The sequence below is a fragment of the Mytilus edulis genome, chromosome 8 (genome assembly GCF_963676685.1).
Source record: "Mytilus edulis chromosome 8, xbMytEdul2.2, whole genome shotgun sequence".
Lineage (NCBI taxonomy): Eukaryota > Metazoa > Mollusca > Bivalvia > Mytilida > Mytilidae > Mytilus > Mytilus edulis.
Genome location: NC_092351.1, coordinates 60,911,702 through 60,938,278, shown reverse-complemented (window position 1 = coordinate 60,938,278; position 26,577 = coordinate 60,911,702). Strand labels below are relative to the sequence as shown.

The following is a 26,577-nucleotide window of genomic DNA, read 5'->3' as shown; positions in this document are numbered from 1 at the left end:
ACTCCAGTCATGCTTCAGTGATTCCCTATATAATCAACCAAATTTTTCCCACGAAAGGGGGGCCTGGGCCCCCCAGCCCCCCTGGATCCGCCTATGAGTTTAACACCAATAAATCAAAATCCCTCTCCTAGAATTTAAAATAGTTGGCCCTTAACTGTTATTGTCCGTGAAGTTCTTATATTCATCTAGCTTATCATCCTACAGAGATGTCCTACTAAGGCTGTCCTACCATAAAAACAAAGAGCATAAACCTTAAGCACGGGGAGGCACTCTATTTATTATTGTCATTTCGACTAAACAAAGCCAATTTTGTTTTGTGCCTCTGCCGTCTAAGCCACCTATTTAAAAGGAAGAGGTAGAAGAGAGGCAGAAGATCTTCCCAATGCAACAAAAAAACCAACAGAAATGGACCTCTTCCGGCTCACTATTAAAGAACAAAAAACACTCTCCTGCTGTGCTGTGGAATTTTTTACGTGTTAAGTTATATATTAAAAGTTCTTTTAATTCTGTCTGTTAATGTCAAGTATTTAACGAATGATACACTGATTTCTATTCCGCTATAAAAAGCTTCTTAACAACAGAAACCAGTAAAATTTTGTGTGTCAGATTCACAACCACTTACAATAAATATAGACGACAAGGGCTAGGCTGTACTTGAGAGGCTATGTTATACTTTAATATGAAGAAAAACACTTTATAATTTACTTCCTATAATGAAACTTTATTATTATCAACCATTGAGAAATAATATGTAAAAAAAATACAACTGTTCCTGGTGAACCTTAGTCCGATAACGGTATATATGAAAAACGGACGAAAAATTTTGGAACTTTGATGCCGGTTTTGAGCAAGTTTTTAATTAAAATTCAGTATGAGCGCAGCTTTGCCCCACTGAAATATTTCAACATAAGATGCTTTTTGTTAGTATCATTGCTCTGTCAAAATATTTCATTGGGGCAAGAATGCGCTGGTACTTTTTTCGTAAAAAAAGTTCGTGAAAATGAGTAAACAATTGTGAAAAGCCAACAAATATGCACGTGAAGTGTTGTCAAAACACGGCATTATGACGTCATAACTACAAAAAAACATTTTTTTCCTAAAATGAATATGTCTAACGGAAAAAGAAAGCCTTACACATACGAATAAGTAGAATTTGAAAAATTCTCGAAATTGAGGCCAATTTTGCCCCTTATAGCCCCTTCTCCTTTGATGGTATGAATCACACTTCATCATTGAGATCGGAAAAAGCTGCGTACAAATCCGAAGTTGAAGTTTGATCTGGATTTTTTTGATGTCTTGAGACACCTGTTAATAAAGTACAAGATCTAATATATATAGTAATTGCTACACATAACTGAAAACTTAAAAGGCAAGCATCTATCTCCGTCGTAGAGCTCACATCCATTCCGTACTTACTTCGTATCACTACATTAAAGGAACAACAATACTTTTTATTTGCCAAGCATTAGGTTGGCAATTTGTGTACCCAAGGCAGGTGAAGAAAGTAACATAGGAGCGTGGTTATTGGATGTAAGGGTACAATATATTTTAGTATGCATCTATAAATAACTGCAGTATGTATATTTACAATATACAGTTTGAAACCCATTTAAATAATTTGTTAAAAACTATTCGAAAAGACTGCCGAAATTTTATAAATTTGATTTAAAATGAAGGTGGGCATGAATAAAGTTAACATTTGCTTCAGTTTCAAAAACAGAATAAGAAAGTACTAACACCATACATAACTGTTTTATCCAAGTTTTTATCATAAAAAAAGTGGTAGATTTAGAAAATGTTAGTTATGTCGCCTATGGCAGAATATATAGTACCGTTTTATAACTATTTACTCCACTGTGTCGATGGCACTGCTGGTGGACGTTTCGTCCCCGAGGGTATCACCAGCCCAGTAGTCAGCACTCCGGTGTTGACATGGATATCAATTATGTGGTAATTTTTATAAATTTCCTGTCTACAAAACTTTGAATTTTGCAAAAAACTAAGATTTTCTTATCCCAGGAGTAGATTACCTTAGCCGTATTTGGCACAATTTGTGAGCATTTTTGGTCCTCAATGCTCTTCTACTTTGTACTTATTTGGATTTTTACCTGTTTTGATCTGAGCGTCATTGATGAATCTTATGTAGACGAAACGGGTGTCTGACTTATTAAATTATAATCCTGGTACATTTGATAGCTCTTTACCTATATATGTCGCGTCGTTGTATTGTAGTATACTGAGTTTTCGGGAAGGAATCGAGTGCTGTACGAAGATTTAGTAAGCACATAAATGAAGAATGATATTTAACTCTTTGCACCAATTATTTCAAGATCTTCTCTATATATGTTTTTGTAAAGTTTGTTGAATAAACAATATAAAAACTCAGATTTACATTGTAGGAGAAGTCAAAAGTGTTCAAACATCTCAACTCTATAGAACAGCATTCTACGGTAGAGCGATTTCAGGTCAGCCGTTGAAATCTGAAGTTATACACAGTAACGGTTTAATTGCGAAAGTTGAATGTGCAAAGACGTGTGGAGATACCATTGATTGTAGATCGTTTTCTATTTCCTCGCAGACTAAACTTTGTCACCTGTTTGAAAAGACTATACAGCTTGGTGATGCCAATATAATTGATCCTAGTACTTCAGTTCTGAACCTCGTATGAACATTTTATTGTTATCTTAATTCATAAGGTACCTTTCTTGTGTAAAACACTAGATCATATCGGGATCATCTTATTTGTTATTTGAATTTGTAAATTTTTCTTTTATGTTCAGAAAGTACATGTATACATGAAAAGGCCACGCACCTAAATTAATACTTTGGAACACTTATATTTACAAGATAGTAGTAATACTAGCAATAGCTTTTTAATTTTTCATGTATATTATCTAATATGTAGTAATTCTGAATGCATTGCACATTTATTTCAGATGTAAGAACAATCATACTCAAACCTTCTTTAAAAACAATAAAGATTTTTGAAAACTTTTTTTGACATTTTCTATCAATATCGATGTTCCCCATTACATGATCTTGGCCGTAGTTTATGTAGCCCCTCTAGAATTATTTGGATATTGGCTTGACATAATTAAGAAAAAAGACGCAGCACCATTTTCGAATTGATTTAACGGTTTAACATGTTGGATGACTAGTAAAAAGTAAAATCACAAAAATATTGAACTCCGGGGAAATTTAAAATGTAAAGTTCCTAATCTTATGGCAAAATAAAATGATAAAACCCATCAAACAAATGGACAGCAACTGTCATATTCCTGACTTGGTACAGACATTTTCAAATGTAGAAAATAGTTGATTGAACCTTGTTTTATAACGCTTAACCTCACATTTGTATGACAGTCGCAACAAATTCCATTATATTTACAACTATGCGTGAACAAAAACATAATAGGTAAAATAGTAAACCAATTGTAATAGAAAGAAACAAAACAACAAAAAGTAGAACAAAATGATAAAAAAATACAATTCCTTAATTTTTGTCTAAAACAGAACACAATAACAAATACACATAACATTACACAAAAGCTTACAACTAATAAAGTGAACCCTGTACCTTTACGAAAAGACGGGGTGGCATAAAGGGAGGGATCAGAAATATCCATCTCTGTAATTGCAATGATTTTGTGAAAATATAAAGACTCCAATCGAAACTGACAATGATTGTCAGTTATCCTACTAAAACTCGGGGTTTCTTTCTGGGCACTCCGGCTTCCAACATCAATAAAAACTGACCGCCACGAAATAGCACTATAGAGATGAAAGTGAATTTCAATACACATCAATCAATCATTGTTAATGTTAAGTCAATAGTTATCAAAAGAACCAGGATTATGATTTAGTACGCCAGACGCGTCAATCTAGGCCTTTGATAGACCACCCCTCTCCAAAGAAAAACAATACCGTATATAGAAGAGGGAGTCGCAGAAAACAACGTTTACCACTCTATTTATGAACATTACATAAACATGATGTTCTGCTATTTCCGAAATACCATTCCGATGATAATCTTTCCATTAGGTTTCAATCTATATCTACGAAAAGGATAGGGTCCCGCATTATTTATTGATAATACTTTCTGCTATCAAAATATCTATGAAACTATATTGATTTTAGCGTACTTTCAATACGTACTCATATTCAAGTTCAATGAGTCTTAAAGCTAGTCATTTTGAAACATTGAAATGTTTACTCTAATTCAATATATCAAAACACCTTTCGGCAAGTGGATTGTGTTTAAGAGCCAGACATCCCAAAGGATAACTTTCCGCGTTGCCAATTACAAGTTGCAAGAGCACCAAAAATAACTAAAAGTTTTAATCTATTTCTGAGGTAGAAAAGCCTTATTACTTTCAAAAATTCAAACTTTTTGTTAACAGTTAATTCATAATTATGAACATGTCGATGATAACTCAAGTCAACACAGAAGTGCTGACTACTGGGCTGGTGATACCCTCGGAGAAAAAAAACTCCACCAGCAATGGCATCGACCCAGTGGTTGCGAATAAACTCATCATAGATACCAGGACTATTATTTTCTATTTACGCCAGACGCGCGTTTCGTCTACATAAGACTCATCAGTGACGCTCGAATCAAATAATGTTTATGCATTGATACACAGTTACTTTTGCATAGGTACTATTTCTGTACTAAAAAATGCAGTACTGGCAATTTACTTTTAATATTTAGTATTATTTCATTACTTTAAAATTATTGTTTTATTAAGGTACTTGTATTTTACAGTACTTGATTTGTACTAAATATTTTGGTACAGAAATAATACAATAGTCCATGTTTGAAAATCATAACTTTAAGAGATTTGAAATAGAAAAACTTTCAAAATGCAGAAAATGTAACAGTAGTAACCAAAAATCTGTAGTACCTAAATTTCAAGTACAAATAAAGTACTGTAAAATACAGGTACCTAAATATTACAATAATTTTAGAGTAACAAAAAAGTACTGAATATTAAAAGTAGATTTCCAGTACTACAATTTTCAGTACAGAAATAGTACATATGCAAAAGTAGCTGTGTAACAGAAAACACACAAATGTAAAATTACAAAGCGAGGTAGGTCAACACAGCTTTTGTAATAAAGAGGAGGTACAGGTCAGAGTATTTGAGTTTATTAAAAAGTAACCAGTTCAAATGATTTATGTTATTCTTATCGCTACCGTTTGACAGTCTGGAACATCAAAAAGTGAACGAAAAAATCGTATTAACAAACTATAGCCTATTTTCAAGGACAATATACAGTTGAAGTTTTCTAAAAAAAAATTTAATAAATTTTGTTTTAGAACAGTATAATTATATTAAACATTAAAATAGTCAGTTTTCAAAAGATATAGATTTGTTAGTTATGTACACATGTTTGTATTTTGAAAAAGACATGATGCTTGTTTCTCAGTTTATGCATGTCTGGATTCTGTGCTGCTAGGTCCAGTCATTGTGGGAATAGGTCCTGATACACAGCTGCCGTTTTTATTTAGTAAAAAGATGGTCCTTAAACAAACGTTACAGAATCCATAAAATTCGGCAAATATGTACTTACAGGGATTTGTGATTCATAGTTTTACATCTAACGTCCATTCTGCTGTTAATAAGCATTTTGAAAAAATCGTTTAAAATGTTACCTTAAAACATCTTCATGTCAATCTCATTTCGCTAGACGACTGAACATTTTCTTAGATTAGTTTGAATATATTCGATGCCTATTAATAATGATACAAACACATTGTTGCTGTTTTATATATTCTATATTTTTGTAAATTGAGGCCGTTAATTTTCTTGTTTGAATCGTTTTACATTTGTGATTTTCGGGACTTTTATTGCTAATTATGCCGTATTGGCTTTGCTAATTTTTACAAGTAGTACGGTGGCCTATAGCTGTTGTCATTTGGTCTCCTGTGAGTTATCTTATTGTCAATTATACCACATATTTGTACATGTTGTATATACTTACTTTCATGATTTTACAGTTTTAGCAGCTGCCTAAAATATAAGACAGTTTCATCACACTAAAAACCATGTGACTGGTATTGTTCAGTACAGTATACGATACTGAATAATATAACCATTCTTGTCTCAAATTTATCCATTAGCGCGTACACAAACTAAGAACAATAACCTGAAACATTGAGAAAAAATAAGACCGTAAGTTTTCTCGTTTGAATTGTTTTACATTGTCCTTTCATGGCCTTTTATAGCTGATTATGCGGTATGGGTTTAGCTCATTGTTGAAAGCCGTACGGTGACCTATAGTTGTTAATTTCTGTGTCATTTTTGTCTCTTGTAGAGAGTTGCCTCATTGTCAATTATACCACATTTTCTTTTTTATAGTTGCTACCTTTAAAAATATAATCATTTAAAAAGAAAAATGAACTAAACAAATTTACCCATGGCAACCAGTGATAACTTCTGGTTGACGTTTTTTTATTTGCTCAATCATCATCCTTTTCTTGCAGTTTATATACAGTTTGTTTGTTTCACAGATGAACAGTTTATTTACAGCTTAACAGCTGTCCAGTTGATATTCATCTTTAGAACTGTATATCAAGATTACTTGTATTAAAGTATCTATGTAGTGAAGGAACCAGGTGAGATCATCAACGTGGTCCTTAATAATTGTGTCAATGTTGGTTTTTATCTCTTTGATACTCATTTCAATGGAGGCACACTTTTTGTGATAAGTAGAGATACAGGCTGCATCATATAGTTTTTTTTTGTGATGCAGACAATTATTTACAAATTTCATATCACGGTCCTTGCAGAAGATTTTTTTGCAATAGTTGTCGGTAGTTTTCTGTAACTTACCATAGAAATAATGTCAAAGATATTAATGAAACCAATTAACAGATGCCGACCTAAAAAAAAAATGCAGTGTCTGGAGGATCAGCCAAATAAATATATTGGTTTGAGACTGCTATTCAAACCCAATGGATTTAGGTATAGTTTTTTTTTATATAACATGCATTCAACAATAATCTTAAGATATATCAGTGTTGAGATACGTATTCTTTAGATAAGAGCCACTTAGCCCTTGTCAAAGTATGTACTCCTTTTAATCTATAAGAGTGTCACAAGTAACCACATGTCGGTCTGAAAGGTCAGTTTGATTTCAATAGCTTTTTAAAGAATAAGCAATAAATTATCAAAGCATTTTCAGTTCTTCAACAAATTTTCAGACTTATTTACACTCTATTTCATGGCTATTAATTCCTACTGTTCAAACAGCTTGCAGTAAATTAAGATCTGTCAAGTCTATATTCAGAATGTGTAGTAGTTTGTATGTAACTCTACACAGCACTATATTGATTTGTCTTGAAAGCTATTGAACAGTATTGAACTAACTGTTAACAATTTTTTCTGAACATACTGAATTTACCGCAGTGGATTAGCATAAAAACTTACTGGTAAACTGAAAATGTCTAAATAGTTTATTGATTTGACTTTAAAGACAAATTAAAGATCAAAGATAGTTTTTAATACACAAATTAATGTATAATTACATGTACTATGGATGTTTTCTACACAAGAGAATGCCTTTACCAAGTCATTGATATGACAGTTTTTTTTCGATTAGCTTGATGTGTTTAAGCTTTAATTTTGCCATACGATTAGGAACTTTTTGTTTTGAGTTCAGTATTTTAGTGATCTGCTTTTTATATTGCTTTCTTTATACTTTTGTTTAATTTAGTCATTGAGTTGCTGTCTCCATGCAGAACAACCAACCTTTTATCAGAGGTCAAAAGCGAATAACTAAAAGTGAACTCGCAGATACAGTTACTAGCTTAAAAAAGGCAACAATAGTATATCACTGTTCGAAAGTAAGACGTCCATTGCGAGAAAATGAATCCGGATTACAAACTAAAACCGAGGTAAACACATCAACTGTAAGAGAAAAACAACGAGACAACAGAAACACTGAAGTGAACAAAAAACAAACGACAATGCAACACACACAGAAATAAAAAAAAGATAACATCTGCCATTTTCCCGACTTGGTACAGGACGTTTCAAGAAAAATAGTGGTTTGACTCTGATTTTGTAGCTAGCTACACCCGCACCTTTGTAGTTTTGTTAAATATAACACTACAATTACGTCATTATATGACAGGAATGCATTTCAAATAAATGCAAAAACATTTAGGACAGAAAATACACAAATCAAAAATACAAAAGAGACCTTATAAAGAATACCAATATGTCCATTAATAGTATTTATCATCCTAAAGTCATATTTTGTATAATTTTAACTGTTTTAGGCATTTGCCAGATAACATAAAATGTTATCATTTATTGGTTCATACTATATTATAGCATGATGCGGCTTGGTTTGGATTTTTCGAAGAAATCTTACTCGAAGCGCTGTAGATATCGTCTTACTTGATACCAGATTTTTATAACAAAATTTGACAGGAATGCTTGAAAAAAACAGTATTACAAGGGAAAAAATCTCATTCAGTTTATTCAACAGAAAGGTCTTCATTTTATGTTATATCACTAAATTATGGTACGTTACATTCGGTTGCATACAAAAATAGGTAGAAAAAATATTCCTTTGAATTTGACAGTTGTAGGTTATTAATCTTTTATCTTATTGCAGTAACACATTCTTGGTCATTAACATATCTCTCAGGAATTTTAAAACACAATTATTTTTTTTTTTTTTAAGTTTCAATAGAATATTTTGGAAACTTGAGATTACATGGTTACCAAAGCTTGTACACAGATTAAATAGGGGGGACATTTTATTGGTTAACTTCTAGTACTGTTTTGTTTTCTTATATGCAATAAAATTATATAGTACTGAACAGGATAAAACGTAACTCATGCCAAGTATTTCTGTATTTGAAACAAAGATAAATAGTGCGCTATTTTTGGATTAGTGCAAATTGAACAAACACTACTAGGGGGAAATCAATTGTTATACACCTTTAGACAAATATATTTGTTGAAAACACAAAATATGTATATATATTTTTATCTAAAAAGATACCCCGATGCATTAAGTACATTTCTACCTAAAATAGTTAGTAAGGTAGCAATATACTTATTTTTTATGCAATAAATAATTCCACTCAGAATTACCTACTTTGTTGCAAGATGGGCTGGACGTGTATAGATCAAGACATTTACAATCCAATTTTTGTAGGGGTAGATAATCTAAAAAGTATAATGGCGATCAGTGCTTTGAAAAGAGGTTCCGCAAATCCTTCGGTACATGCAAATATATCAGATTCAAGAGATAACTGCCAACACCGAAAGTTACCATTTCGGTTGTCTGAATCTGAAACACAATCCACTTGCCGTAAGGTAATTTAATATATTGAATTACAGTAAATTTTTTAAAGATTGTAATGCTTCAAAATAAAAACCTTCAATTCTCATTAGACTTGAATATGACTACGCACTGCACGTACGCTGATTATCATTATATTTTTATAGATATTTTGATAGCATAAAGTATTATCAATAAATAATGCGGGATCCTACCTTTTCGTAAATTTATTATTTTTTACCCAACGGGAAGATTATCATTTTCATATTATGTTCGGAAATAGCGTGGTAAATGTTTGTTTTTTTTAAGAATCCTTTTTTCCGTTAATGTTATTGTTTTTCTTTTCAATACTATTGTGCTTTTTCGTGGCGGTCAGTTTTTATTGATGTAGTGGGCTGGATTGCTCAGAAAGAACCCCCGTTTTTCACTAGGATAACTGACAATCCTCGTCAGTTACGATTGGAGTCTTAACATCAATACAAAATCGTTGCAATTACACAGATGGATGTTTGTGATCCCTTCTTTCATGTTACTCCGTCTATTCGGAAAGCTCATGTCACATGATTCACTTTATTAGTTGGAATCTTTTGTGTAATAGTATGTGTTTGTTGTTAATGTGTTCTGTTTAAAAAACAAAAAAAGTAATTATATTTCTTTATTTTAATTTTTTTCTTTTTTTGTTGATTAGTTTCTTTCTATAACAATTGGTTTACTAGTCATCCAACTCAATGAAAATTTAACTGTGAAACTTATAAATCAATTCGGAAATGATGCTGCATTTTTTTCCTAATCAATTTTAGATTGTCTTAATTATGTCAAGTCAGGATCCAGACAGTTCTAGAGGGGGTACACAAACTACGACGAAGATCGTGTAATGGTGAATATCGATATTATAGGAAAATTTCAAAGTTTCAAAGAATCTTTATTGATTTCAAATAGGGTAACATGCATATCTGAAAAAACGTACAACGCTTTAACTGTGGATTCGATAATTTTAGATACCAATTTTCGTGGAATTCGTGGTTTCAGGTTAACCACGAATATAAATGATCAACTAATTAAATATTTGACATTGGTTTGTATGCAGACTTTGTCAAAACCGAGAAATTAAAAATCCACGAAAGTGACGGTTTTCAACAGTTCACGATAATTGGTACCAACGAAAATAAATAATAAACATGAAGATATAACAAGCATCGGAATTATTACTACTATCGGAACAAAATAAGTGTTACAAAGTATAAAATTATCTCCGTTGCCTTTTTTCTAGTTGATAGCCTTAATATCTAATTTTTGAGACAGATTTGCAATTTATGCTTTAGAGTATTGTTTTGTATAAAGAAAAATAAGTGATGTGTTGCATTATTCAAAATGCTTAAACAAAAACCAATTATTTGTGTTTTTTAAATATATTTTTTCAAGATACAATGTAGCAATCAAAGGGGAGATAACTCTAATAGTAATTGTTTGTTTACTGGAATGAAAGTGGAAATTTTCCTTTTACACTTGATGCAAGAAAACGAGTTCGTTGACACCATTTTTTACTTTCATTTTCTTAAAAGTATTTAATAAAACCTACCTTGTCATATTCTTAAATATCTAAATTATCTCTCAAAGATTTCTTTTTTGTTCACCAACAGGATTTTTTGTTCCTGAACAATCTATGCAAATCTGGGCAATTTTGCACAACTTGTAGCTTGAACAATAGCACAGTGACCCATACTATTTATTATATTTTTGAAAAAAAGCATAGTACAATCTTCAATTAAGCAAAGGATAAAAAGTATTTCGGAAATATATACCCGTGATCCACCTTAATATAATATTGTTTGCCTTTTGGTCCAATTTTTAAATGGCGTTGTCAGTTTATTATCGACTAAGTAGTTTGAATGTCCTTTTTGTACCTGTCGTCCTTCTTTTACAGTTAAATTGTCATTTAAGTTAGCTGTTAAGATCTTCTTTTATATACCTTTAAACATGTTCAATATGACTTAAATTTATTTGCTTTCATTTTTTCTTCCAATTAATTACCTATTTAATCAAGTAATCCGTACTTAAAGCAGTTGAAAGTCATAAGTTAGCTTCATGTAAACGGTATGAAAGTCTCGACAGTAAAATAGTTTTACAGACATTTCACCCCTGACATCATCGGATTTATCACAAAGGATGCATCCTACACATTTTTATCATCTATGTTTTTTTTATTAATATCAAAAAAATTCAAATGGCCCCCAATCATTTGTTTAGACGACAAACGAAATTCAAAACGTTAAATGCCGAGGTTATTGCCTTTCGTAGGCACCTTTACAGAGTTCAGGTTTAAAGTATATGTTTTGTCGTATTTAAACCCTCTCATTTTTAAGACTCTGTTATTGGAATAAACAAAAAGCACATAAAAAACACAAAATAATAAAAATAAGTAGACAAATTACTTTGAATTAGTTACATAGTTTAAATGAAGGACGAGAGATACCAAAGGGACAGTCAACCTCATAGATCGAAAATAAAATGACAACGCCATGGCTAAAAAAAGACAAATTATAGTACACAAGAAACAACCTATATATAGAAAGCTAAAGACTAAGCAACACGAACCCCACCATATACTTGGGGTGATCCGGAAGGCTAAGCAGATCCTTGCCAACTCATCGTGTTACTTATGTTATTACAAATCCGGTAAATAGTATAATTGGGTATGGATTGTGGTTACGATATAAGGAACATATCCGATATCATCTGTGAAACGGTTATTCCATAAGGGTCATCGAACTCGTGATGGCGTTCTCAAAATTTTGAGGGGATGATTTCAACTTCACAATACAAGCCCTGGAATATCGTATAAATTGGGATGCATATACTCCGTATGCAGGTGCTGTTGGAATGTTACTTGTTTTTTTATAACATGAGCGACAAGACAGGTGCTTCATGTTATGCAGTATCTGCTTACCCTTCCGAAGCACCTGGAATCATCCCAAATTTGTGATGGGGTTCGTGGTGTTCTTGTACCCTATTTTTGACATTTTGTTCACGCATTATTGTCAATATAATGGAATTTGATGCGATTGTCGTGAAATGTTAAGTGATATCAAACCAGATTCAATTCAATTCATCATGATTTACATTTAAAAATGCTAGTTCCTAATCATTTCTTTTGTCGTAAATTTTTGATTGAAACCGACACTCTTTATCAATTTCTAAATGTAAGTCAAGATATGAGGCAGACTTAACTGCATCTGCTGTATCATTTATCTCTGTCTAGTTCGATTAGATATATTCGTTCAACATAGTCATCAAATTTTATATTCTTCGGTGAGAGAACATTATCCATATTGCGGAAGGTAAATTTAAAGGATATTGCTAACCTTTGATCTTTCTTCATAAGAAGTTCATGTTTAAGGTAACCAGTTAATCCGATCAACTGTGATTTTCATAAAGGTTTAAATATTAATTCATTTCAACTTACCAAGAGATGAGTTTGGACACTGGAATGAAAAGAGAAAGAAAACATTTTAAATTAATTGTTTTTGATTTCGTCATTTATATGAATGTTAAATATATTAAAGCCCTTTCACATACATATAAAGACATTACAAAAAGCAATGCATGACATTCTATTCAACATTAAATTCATTACGGGATCATCGTTAGTTGTATCAGCCATTGGTCCATCAAAAGTTTATTTACAGTCAAACCTGTTTTAAGAGACCACTTAAGGGAGAAAACAAATTATTGTTCAATCACTTTTGCTTACCTGCATATAACTTTTGTCAAATTGAAGAAGCAAGATCAACAGGTCAACCAGTTTAAACATGACAGATTCAACACCTAAAACAAACAACAGTTAAATTACAATACTGTTTAATATACGTATCATAGTGAACCTTTATGTTTGCATAACTTCAAAGCGAGGTTATAGTTTTCGATACAAAAATACCTTAAAAGCATACCTTTTACAGGTTAAATATATGTTTTGAAGCCCGCCAGCATGGTTGATCTCGTCACATCCTGAATATAGATGTCCCAAGTCAGGAGACAGTAATTCCTTGGTTTAAGTTTTTTCATATACAGGTAATTAGTTATGCAATTTGATTTGTTTTACATTTTTCAGTTTGGAACCTTTTGTAGCTTTCATAAAGCTTACAAATGTTGACTTGGATAGATGAAGAATTGTCTAACTGGCACTCATACCAACTATGCTTAGAATTTAAGTACACTGAAATTATATGTATTGACACAGAAAACGTGCAGATTGCATTCATTATTTATTCGTGTATGATAAAGTAGACTAAGGCCTCTGTCTTCATATAACTCTGTCAACATATAGATATAGGAAGATGTGGTGTGAGTGCCAGTGAGACAACTCTCCATCCAAATAACAATTTAAAAAAGTAAACCACGACTGAACGAATGCATGCATCTATGATTGTGTTAATGACGGATTATGTGAATAGATTGATAAACATCTACTAGGTATAGAACCACTAATGCAGGCCCGGTCGGAAAGAACATACATGTACAAGTTATGTATTACTGAAAAAATTATTACACCAGGGTTTTTTGATATCACAAACTAGTCAAAACATTTACTAAATTTTGTCATCGGTATAAGGACATCATTCGTAAATATAACTCAACATGCAGACTTCTTATACGTTCAGGTATTTCACATCCATTTTTTTATGGAAATATTCTTTATAAAGCACAAAGGTGTCAGTATTCACCTCAAACACTAACAAAACCTTTGAATAGACTTATTTAGAAGGGATATAGTTACGATACTGTTGTCAGGTCATTAAAGATTGCATATTTTGGCGTTAATATATATTGATTCACTTATAGGGTCTTTGCATCGGAACTAAACACATTTCTTCAAAAACCAGTTGTTGGCATGACACGGGTTATGTTCTTCTCATATATGTTATGATTGTATGATACTAAACCCCTAACGGGAAGGATTGTGCCTGATGTTCATATGATGAAATCATAGTCTTTCAGTCAGTTTAATTGAAGTCTGGAGCTGGCATGTCAGTTAACTGCTAGTAGTCTGTTGTTATTTATGTATTATTGTCATTTTGTTTATTTTCTTTGGTTACATCTTCTGACATCAGACTCGGACTTCTCTTGAACTGAATTTTAATGTGCGTATTGTTATGCGTTTACTTTTCTACATTGGCTAGAGGTATAGGGGGAGTGTTGAGATCTCACAAACATATTTAACCCCGCCGCATTGTTGCGCCTGTCCCAAGTCAGAAGCCTCTGGCCTTTGTTAGTCTTGTATTATTTTAATTTTAGTTTCTTGTGTACAATTTGGAAATTAGTATAGCGTTCATTATCACTGAACTAGTATATATTTGTTCAGGGGCCAGCTGAAGGACGCCTCCGGGTGCGGGAATTTCTCGCTACATTGAAGACCTGTTGGTGACCTTCTGCTGTTAGTTTTTTTTCTATGGTCGGGTTGTTGTCTCTTTGGCACATTACCCATTTCCATTCTCAATTTTAAGAAAGTAGTACATATTTTTAACAAAATAGTTCTTACGCATAGCTGTATCTTTGCCAATTGCGAGTATATTTGGTTATTTGTGGTATCAAATGAAAGCTTTGGGACTTGGGATTACTGTAGAACCCTTAAGCTTGTTGAGAGATTTATTTAAATTATAAAGAAGTATATAAAATGTTGATAGAAGGGCACATTTGACCTGTTGTTCAGATCAGAAGTTCCTATTTTATACTATCAAATTTCAGGGAACTAGTACGCTCCAATATGCAATAAAAGGTATGTTGATTTTTGCAGCACAAGTCAGGATAAGGTACAGTTTTGACATGAAATAACTGCCACTTTATTCGAACTTAAGACAAAGAAGCCATTAATGCTTGAAATTGCAGAATTTAACATAGAAAGCAATGGGGCTATGAATTAGTGGTTTTACACCTATTAATGATAATTTCTACCAAGTTTTGTATTTTTGGAATCAATTATTGCAGTCGGTCAAAATCTAGTCGTTATAATTGTGATCCATTGATTTTAAACGATAATTGAAGTTGATTACTCAACTTTGGTACTTTTTTGTCGAAATTTTGGTGATATATTACCATGTTTCCAAGTCTGACAAACTTAGTGTGTGCTAGTTTTCTGAGACAAACCAGGGATCTTGTTGAAAACTGTTTCTACAAAACACATACCGACACATGGTAGCAATCTGAATAAAATATCAATTGCAGTTATCGTCCTTTACTATGGATGTTTGCAATTTTCTGAATAATTTATTAAATAAAACATGTTTCGACAATTATATTTGAAAAGTACATAGAATGATAAAAAACCATCATGCAAATGATAGCAATATATCATAAACATCCTTCTGTAAGATAAAACTGCAAAAAGTCATTTGTAAAAATACCAAAGCATACAACATTTTGGTTGAGATTTAAAGTTTTATGTCAAAAAACAAAGAAACTTGCTCCTCACCCAATGAAGTTTAACTGAAGGTGAAGGTGAAGGTGTCGCCCTTTCCCTGATACTGGTAGACAATTGTGTTCTCCTGGATATACTGTGATTTTTCACAGTGGAGTAGAACATAAGCATTGCTTCTGCCAGTCATCATGAAGTGGACTAAGTCCTATTGGGTTGTAAATTGCCTAGGATAATGTCTAAGGAAAGGTAATATTTAGTGGTAAGCAAGAACGAGAGAGTGAGTGAAAGAGCTAGAGAGAGTGAGTGAGAGAGAGTAAATGAACGAGAGAGAGAAAGAGAGAGAGAGAATGAGCGAGAGAAGAATGTGAATGAGCGAGAGAAGAGTGTGAATGAGAGAGAGACAAAGTAAATGAGCAAGAGAGGGAGAGTGAATGAGCGAGAGAAGAGAGTGAATGAGCGAGAGAGTGAATGAGAGAGTGAGTGAATGAGAGAGAGAGAGAGAGAGAGAGAGAGAGATTAAGCGAGAGAGAAAGTAAGTAAGCGACAGAGTGAGTGACAGAATGTTTGAATGAGAGAGTGAGAGATACAGTCAATGAGTGGGCTAGAGTGAGTGAGTGAGTGAGCTAGAGTGAGCTAAATAGAGATAGAGTGAGAAAGAGAGGGAGGGGGATAATGAGGGGTGTCATAAATCATGTTACTTTATTTATTTTATGTAACAGATATGCTAGTGTGAAACTACAGCCTTCAAATTGTTACACTAAGGTAGTTTACCCTTTTTTGGAAATTCAGCATACACACAGATAAGATCTTACCTGAAATTTTAATTTTTACATTTTCTAAAGCAATGAAACTTGTATATTATGACTAGTTTATAGATACATATTGCTTTTGGTTCAATTATCTAGTGAGTGTTTGTATACTTATATAGGAATTCCAAAATCTTACTGGAAATGCATTTCATAACCATTTTAGCAAGTTGTCTAGCTAAGAGATATATATATTACTCTTGTTGATCCATGTTTATACACAAAAGTATGGTTTTTATCAAATCACTCTCCTTTTTTAACATGTAGAAAAAAACGTATTTGCAAGAAGTTCTTCCCCCCAAATAAACTTCGTTACATTTATGTGTTCAACCTTACTGTGGATACTCGTTTAAAGAGATGTTTGGTAGAATATGGCAAAGAGATAGCAACTCAGATGTTTAATTAATTTTTTTTCTAATGTTAAGATTATAGAAGGAACGAACCATCTTTTTATGTGTTTAAATATTTGGTGCAGAGGGGCATTTTATTTCGTACAGACAATTTGATGAAGTATATATGAAGCAATAACGAATCAAACTTTAAACAAATCCTTGGTTCAACCACAAGAGATGAATAGTCGATATCTAACAGTATTAAAAATCAGATAGCTAACTACCAGGGGAAATTATGTTGATTTTAAGCAAATATTGGTTACCGTATGGCCTCCATTGTTGAGCTTTAGTCCAGACCCAGGGCTCAATTTCAGATTGCCTTAATTATGTACTGACGACAATAAACAAACAAGAACTATGTATCTTGATATAAGATACTAGTATACGACACATTTATATGTTGGCGTGAAGTTTTGTATCAACCATAAATATTTAACATTTGAATTTTTATAATTTCACACATGTTGATTCTGACTTGACTATTTAATGAGGTATATCTGAAGTTTTTTTCGGAGAAAAAAGACCTTCAAAATACTAATTATGATAACTAAACGTCAAAAACATCTTTAAATTAGATACAACCTATTTTGTTGTGAATATTGTGGTTGGACGATCAACAAAGTGAGGTGATATTTGTATTTTGAGATTTTTTATTTCATAATCGTATATAATGATAATATGCTTTGACTTAATAATTAACCCTTGGCATTTTAAACAAAGTATAACAGATGTATAGCAGTGTCTCCAGTTATTGAATCCTAAACTGGATATCAGCTCTTTATATCTTCCTTTAGCATTGAGGAACCAAAATTCCAAAAAGTTGTGTGCTAAATACGACTAAGGTAATCTATGCCTGGGATAAGAAGATCCTTAGTTTTTCGAAAAATTTAAAGTTTTGTAAAAAGGGAATTTATAAACATGACCACATGATTGATATTCATGTCAACACCGAAATGTTGACTACTGGGCTGGTGATACCCTCGGGGACGAAACGTCCACAAGCAGTGGCATCGACCCAGTGGTGTAAATAGTTATCAAAGGTACCAGGATATAATTTAGTACGCCAGACGCGCGTTTCGTCTACATAAGACTCATCAGTGACGCTCATATCAAAATATTTATAAAGCCAAACAAGTACAAAGTTGGAGAGCATTGAGGATCCAAAATTCCAAAAAGTTGTGTGCCAAATACGGCTAAGGTTATATATGCCTGGGATTAGAAAATCCTTAGTTTTTCGAAAAAGGAGTAGGTCCGGTAAGATCCCTTTTTGGCCCCAAAATATAGCAGTTTTACAAAATTGTTAAAATGTTAACTTTTAGTTATTCATTGGACAGTAGAATGCTTCTGCTACATAAATATGAGCTGTTTTTGACAATACAATGCACATATATCGGGTACTAGCACCATAAAGTCATGCTAAATTACTGAAATCTTCACAATTCTAGCATTTTAGTTAAATTTTGGACGGTTTTCGTGTAAAACGAAAGTGGCCGCATTCGTGTTCATCCTTAATATTAAAATGTAAGTTGTATTTTATGATAAAAGATAACATATATAAAGGTTGAGGATGAACACGGATGCGGCCACTTTCGTTTTTGACAAAAACCATCTGAAAATCAGTTAAAATCTTTCACATAAACTAATTGATTCAAATGAAATAGACACTTAAGTGTTTAAAAAGTGGTCAAAATCTTTCGTCAGATGAACCTAAAATTTGAGGCCAAAATTGGTCCTTACCGGACCTACTCCTTTAAAGTTTTGTAAACAGGAAATTTTTAAAAATTACCACATGATTGATATTAAAGTCACCACTAGAGTTAGACTATTGAATGTCGTTGGTCCATTTAGATACAAGTAGAGAACTAAACCCAATAAATAAAAATTTTCAGAGGAAGTATGACCTTCAAAATCATATATATGTTCACAGGATTATTGTCGCATTTTGTGCATATAAGACCTGTGACGAAACCTCCCCTTTTTAAAACGACAAATTAATTAAACAATTATATATTTGTTCATCGAAAAGTACTTTTTGATAGCCTTTCTGAGCCTTACGTTTTACGATGTCTATCACAGAGTCTTTTCTGGAATGTATGTAGAAATGTAAGATGAACAATTTTTTTATATTATTTTTTAAAGGTTCTTAAAATACATGTTTTAACATTTATCCCAAAACAAGTCATCTTACCTTTTATACAAGTTAGCATGTGAAGTCATTGTGCCTATTAAAGATAATGCAAATAAGGAAGTGACAGGTGAAGGTTGAAAATTGTTTATCTAAAAAATCATAAGAATTGTAAAAAATTAAAAATCAATTGTGCGTATATCTTTAAAAAAAATGTTTGTTGTTCAAGTAGTTCTCCGGTATATTGTATATTGATTTTGTGGCTGTGTATCTTGTTTGTTGTAATTTTACTACGCAGAATTTGGGCAAATAACATGCAAAATAATTAACTACATTTCAATAACTATAATTTCTAAATTAAGTAAATACATCACAATAACATTGATTTTCATATGTTATTTATCATGTTAATAAAATCACAATTGAATTGCCAATTTACTGAAAAAGAATTCACATGCTTTTGTTCAAAGACATGTCAGGGCTATCAAGCGCAGAAGAAAATTGAATAAAATCAAATATGATTTTTTGTGAAGAAAACTTGAGAATTGAACATGTTGCAACAACAAAACAAAAGTTACCAAATTGAATGCATTTAGAGATTAAGAAAGAGAATGGATAAAACTAGAACAATTTTGATAAAATTTCATTCATTTGAAAACTGCGACTTTGTACAAAGAAATGCTTGACTGTTACATGTAAAAGGTTGCCTATCGAGACACTAAAAAGTAGAAAAGGGAAACTGCCAATCTTAAAGGATTTAGGCGAAAATATCTAAAAGCCTATTCCGTCAAAAACAAGATTTTTTAATCAGCAATTAATATGTTCTATAGGATTTACACAGAAAATAACTTGATAATCTAACATGCGTTTATTGGGTCATTCATAGTATGACGTCAGTCTTCAATGACAAGGAAGTTTTTAATCTAATCGATGAATATAATACATTTTTTCTCAGGGACAGATATAAATGGTTTTGTAAAAATTTCATGTGGTAATATATAGTCATTAGAAATGAAAGATCTTCAACTGTATTTTGTAAGCCATTTTTACAAAAAAAGAATGATTGTTTAATTTTTTTTAGTTTTAACGGAATTCATACTTAAAGAAGCCATGACTTATGCAATGCCAAAAATAAAACTATCGTCAGGCAGTAGGATAGTTAGAATTTAACCTCTGTATAGAAACAATAAATGTAGATGTGTATTTATACATCCCGTTTTAAAAGAACACAAAGGATAAGGTCCGGTAAGGGCCGATTTTGGCCTCAAATTTCAGGTTCATCAAACGAAAGATTTTGGACACGTTTTAAACACTTAAGTGTCTATTTAAATTGATTCAATTAGTTTATGTAAGAGATTTTAACTGATTTAGTGATTAAAAACGCTCCGAAAAATCTATCAAATATGCCAAAAAACGTCACTTTTAAGATGGTTTTTGTCAAAAATGAAAGTGGTCGCATCCGTGTTCATTCTCAACCTTTATATGTGTTTAAAGGTTCGACGAGTTAACACGGATCAAGTAGTGATTTATACGCTTTTAGTAAACTATAACGTAAAAATTATGATGTGAGATACCGTTTTTAATAAGTCTTTTATAGTTTCAGTCAAATTTATTGATCAAATCTGTGATTCTATGTCTATTTGATGTTTCTTTTGGATATACGCATGTACGTTTAAAAAGGGAAAACAAGGTTATATCCCCTTGGACCAGGTATGAATTGTATTCTGTTAATTGTTTGAAGACGTATTTAAAATCACCTGGTTTAGAATCTGATTCAGATTATTTATTTTTTCGTTCCTATTTGAAAGCACGAGGTGCAAACAAGCTAAACTAAAACAATATATTCTTATCATACATTGAACTCTTGCAATTCAAAAGAAGACATTGGTTTAGATAAACATAGTTTTTGACTTCCACATTCTAAAAAGCAAAGGTGCTATCTCAGAGGTTTTAATTGTGTTATCTACACAGCGTTTCTTTTGCTCCGAATTTGTTTTCAAATTTCCAACAACTTGTTTTCGAGTTTATCAATTAACCAGTATGATTTTAACCCAAATTGTTCAATTACTTTCTTCCTATGATTGATGTGTTTCCCTCGGTCTTAGCTTGTTACCTGGATTTGTTTTCGCTAATTCGATTTATGACTATTAAACAGCGGTATATGTTGCCTTTAGGATTTATTATGTTAAAATATGTATACAAAAACAAAAACAGAACGATTCAAAGGGGTTACCTAATGTTAAAGCTAATGAAGCATAGTTTATCATAAAATGAGTTTTTATACCAGAAGAAAACTCAAGTAAAACTGTCCTACTTTCTGCATGACAAATTAAATTCCTTTCCTTTTATAATGGATATTACATACAACTATCCTATTTATGCGTTAGAAAATTTTAGAACAAAGCGTCTTTCTGAATACTTGGAATAAGTGAAAAATCAAGATTAATACGATTCTTAGTATATGTGTTCTATACGTTGTTAACTTCTGAAAGTTACTGCTATGACATTAAGGTGATTCATGTTTTTTGTTGTTTTTTTTTCATTTAAAGAGAACAATAAATATTTTGTATCGTCAATACTATAAAGTGATATTATGTTTTTGTATATAAATGATTTAGTCACGTCATCAGTATTTTGTACTTGTCCTTGAAAAAATTATACGTTGTAGGTGTTTTGTATAATGACACACTTGATGAATGTTACGATCAATATTTAAAACCGTAGCTCAGCTTACATATTTTCTAATTCAATTTGAAATTTAAATCACTTGTTCTATTATGTTGTAACTTTGTTGAATGAAAACAGTTATCTGGTATAACCTTCTCAAATTCAGAAAAGTACAGGGTATAAAAAAATTATGGATCATATGCATTATGTTAAAAAATATCTCCCAGTTGATATGATATTACAGGATTTCAGTTTCCTATCATTATTTCCATGGAAATTGGTTGCTGCTCGAAAAGAAACTATTCATGAGATACGAGTGTTGAGGTTTCAAACCCCTTTTACAAATTTTATGGACGCCATCACGACTTGATTGGCCGTTATGGGATATCTGTTTTATCGATGACGACGGATATGTTCCAATGGTAGTTACTATAATCTCATCCTCTTCCACCGAATGTGACCAACCCAATCAGACATATTGATGGGTGTGTACCTACATAAAAAAAAAGATAACGGGTCTGCCTACCGTTTCAGAGCACCTGAGACTACCCCCATTATTTGGTGGGGTTCGTGTTGCTCAATCTTTAGTTTTCTATGTCGTTCTGTAAGCTCTATCCTATTACATGTATTAGATGATGTTTTTATATTCTGTAATTATATTATGGATATACTTTGATTCTCTGCCCGGCTTTGGCTACACATTTTTGTCCTTTTTGGTTAGTAGCTTTTATGAAACAGAATAATAATTAAAAAGTTGTTTATATGATTTAATTCTTAAGAAAATGGACCGTAAACAGTTAAACATTCGTTTTGAGTTCAAATAATACGTTTTCAGTCACATTAGATATGAATCTATTAAAAAAAATTATTAACCCTTCAAACTTTTAAAAACACATATGAACATAATAAAACTAAAGAAAACAATATAGTCCTAAGTCTTGTGAAATCAATATTGTCGTACAAAACAACACAAACTCTAACAAGTGAAATAGAAGTAGCAAGTTACAAATCAATTGAAAATGTTGTATCATAAATTGCTGTTCTCTTAGATTCAAAAACATTGTGTGTTTATGTTTTGTCTATAATAAACAACAAACCATAAAAAACACAATAAAAGTCACCCAGCAATGCTTATGCCTTATTGCTAGGTTAATCTTCCATGGATCCACGTTGTTAGCTCCATTAATACAGAGAACACCATTAAATTCGCCAAGTTGTACGGAACTAATTCCTTCAACATTTAAGTAATTCGACATAGAATCTTTATACTGATCAATTAATCGGTGGTTTCGGTAGCACCCTCCTCCCAATGACTGCTCTACGACGAAGCATCCTCTGATGTGAAAGTAAAATGGTAATTCTATAATATAGATAGAACATTGCATAGTGATTGTAGTATTATACATTTGAATGTATGTTCAGGTTCATAAATATCCCCACCAATTGTCATAATGGTTCCATGTAAGTAAAAGTACATGGTATATTTGTATTTTGTACACATTAGCAACACACGATAAAATACTTTGATGACAGTTTATAACAACACACAAATAAAGTGTTGTCTTCAACCAGCAGTTTGCACCAATTGACATGCTAACAGTAAGGTCTCGAAAATAGATCAAGACAAAAACAAATTAACAATATTTAAACACAACTTTTCAAAAGTGGATAAAACTCACAAAAAAACAATAGATTTCATTTCAGAGGTGTTTATCAAACATTCAATATACCCACGTGCACTAGAGTTTAATAAACCAGCATGATAAAGACTTCTGACGTAGATCGAGTGAGATAAACAGCTTTTTATACATTGTGATTTTGATGAAGACTTGTTTTATTGGAACTCATGCCACATGCATCTTTCTATATCTATTGTCAGTTCAACTATCAAATATCAAGGTATATTGTTATGCAAGTTATAAACTTTGACATTTTCATCGTTTTTAAAATACTTAATACAGCTAGAACTCCCGATGTTGTCAAATACAATAACAAAGGGAATCGTCGTGCAATATTGATTTAACGTTCTTCACAATCTATGGTTTATTTAAAAAAAGGAAAAATAGTTAAGTATTCAAATTTTCATTTGTCTCACAACCGTTAGCTGCAGTATAAACATATTAGGTCATTATCTTTAACAAATTGTCTTTTTTTTTTATTGTTTTCGACACGAAAATTGTTAAAAAAAAAACTCGGTGAACATCGCTCTTCCCTATAGTGTCTGTGGCCTAATACAAAAGGTGAAGTTTTTCAACATCGAGAAAATGTTGTATACTTCTTTTATCTTTCTAGTTCACGTCCTTTGTTTTACATTATGTGTACTTCTATCTAGTTCAAAATCTATTTATCAGAATAGAACTTTGCCAGTGTCTTTAATATTTAATTCAATACCTAATTTGTTTTCAGATTGACCACTCGACAACAATAGTGATCCAACCAGTCTTCCACATTTGCTCGCTTGTCCTACATCTACAGCTTCTGTGCAATTACTCAAAGTTATTCCCGAGGAATTCTTGGCTGTGTGTGCATTTTCACAGTTTGGTGTTCTGTATACTTCTAGTTCAACTTTCAGTGCAGATGGGATGGAAGAACTATTTAACACTATGTCTGTACAATGTATACACTCTGTTCCTGAAAAAAATTAGTTGCTTCTGTTAATGTAAGTATAAAAGAAGCACACGTACTTGTGTTTGAGCTTTTGGTTTTGCCATATTATTAATTTTTTTTGTATCGCTTACCACTTAATTCTCCTGTAAACTTTAACAATGTGAACACAATCAAAAGCTTTATAAATACAAGGTTTTTATACTGTTTGTCAAAAGAAGTGTACTGACGCTAATAAAAACATGCCAGTATTTTTTGAAAACATAATTTCCTTGTGAACCGGGTTTAACTTTTGTATATGATATAATTTTCTAAAAGTCAAATTTGTATGCATGTTTGATACAATTTACTGAGAGACACATTAACAAAAAGCAATTCAACTGTCGACTTCAGCTCTGTATGCATTGATTAATTGATCAATAATTCATAAAAAAAGATTTCTGTCCAATCGAATATTGTGTGTGTTTTGTTAGAGTAAGAACTAGTTTTATAGATCAGAAATTAAAGGTATGTATTCAAATTTGTTTTACATTATTTTTTGAAAATTAATTGTGTCAAGTGGTATTATAATATCAGAACATTTTAATTTGTAGACCAGTTGAGTGTGACATTACTCAATTATCAATTAGTTGTTTCAAAAATTCAACATTTGGTAACACTTAATTATTAGTTTTTGACAAAAGTATAACTACCTGGCCCGTAATTATACATCAATCTTAACAAGTTTTAGTGTGTTTCGTATTGGACATTCATTACAATGAACGATTGATGATGTTTAAGTGTATATTGAATCTGTTTGGTTAATAAAACAATTCCCATTCATTTTACAATAAACCTGAATACATCGCTCGACAGATAGCTACGTGAGTAACAGTAGGAATAATTTGTATATTTACGAAACCTCTTAACTCCTAGATGAATAGAGAATTATACATGTTACACTTACATAAATATAATTTGTTTTCTACAAAATTAATTATCTCTCAAATATTATAATCACTTACCGTATAATTCTCCTGTAAGCAACAAGAACGTAAACACAATCAAAAGCATCATGAATACAAGGTGTTTATACTGTCTGTCAAAAGAAGAGTACTGACGCTAATGAAAACATCTCAATATGTTTTGTAACATACTTAACTTCCTTGTAGACTGGGTTTCACTTTTGAAAATAATACAATTTTTAATGAATAGCTATTATCTATTTTGAATTTATTGAACCATAAAACTAATTTTTGACTCTTCACATTGAATAATCCGCGATAATTGAAAATAAAACTAATAATTTTAACCAATCAGAAGACAGGAAAAACACCAAATTTATTTATTTAGTGATGTTGTTAAGTATTGCATTTCACATATTGTTATGATCATTTACAATTGAAAAAATGCATCATATCTTACAAGAAAACGAACGCACATCGAATATATAAATTCACAATTTTCGTAAAGACACCTTTTATATTTGTTATATATAAAAATTTGGGGGCAATTAATTTAAAGATACTATAGAGCATTTACCCCAATGGCCATTCAATTTTCAAGGATTGTACATTAGAATATCGTTTTATTTTATAAATTCATGTAAACAACAACAACGTTAAACCAATCAAAAGCATTATGAATAGAAAGTGGTATAAGGTTTGTCCAAAGAGATGTACTGACGATTAAAAAAACATTTTTTTGGAAACATAATTCATTTTCTTGAGCATTTACCCCAATGACCATTCAATTTTCGAAGAGTGTACCTTCAAATGTCTTTTATCAACCACTGGGATTTCGTGTATCTCAAAAGAGATGATGTTAGCTTCCCAATTCTGACTTTTCCAATGTAAATTCCAAGTGTGAGGTTGAAATCATCCCTTCGAAAAATTTTACGGACGCCATCACGAGTTGGCCGACCGTTTTTGAATATCCGTTTCACAGTTAATATCGGATATGTTCCTTAAGTCGTAACTTCAATTCCGTCCCTTTTTCACGAATGTGACCTAACATATTAGACTTTTAACCGGCTTTGTAATAAAATGAGCAACACGACGGATGCCACATGTGACGCAGGATCTGCTTATCCTTCCGGAGCACCAGCGATCACCCCTAGCTGTTTGTGTTGCTGTTATTTCCTTATTTATAAATATCGTCAGTAAAACATATAATCATTCTAGAAACAGATTTATTCTGCAATACAGACCTTCAACAAAAAGACATCTTAATACATGAAGAAGTTAACAAAAGTAACGGTACAGGGGTACCCTAATTCCAAATGAAAGG

General features: G+C 31.8%; 1 protein-coding gene across 1 annotated transcript; it reads right to left on the bottom strand.

The window, feature by feature from the left end:
* Positions 1 to 22,457: 22,457 nt before the first annotated feature.
* On the bottom strand, positions 22,458 to 25,458 carry LOC139487064 (uncharacterized). Its single transcript, XM_071272072.1, has 3 exons — positions 25,314 to 25,458; positions 24,097 to 24,336; positions 22,458 to 23,065 (listed from the first exon to the last, which is right to left on the bottom strand). Exons 1-3 carry the CDS (start codon positions 25,363 to 25,365, stop codon positions 22,785 to 22,787), a joined length of 573 nt encoding a protein of 190 aa, XP_071128173.1. The 5' UTR covers positions 25,366 to 25,458; the 3' UTR covers positions 22,458 to 22,784.
* Positions 25,459 to 26,577: the final 1,119 nt, after the last annotated feature.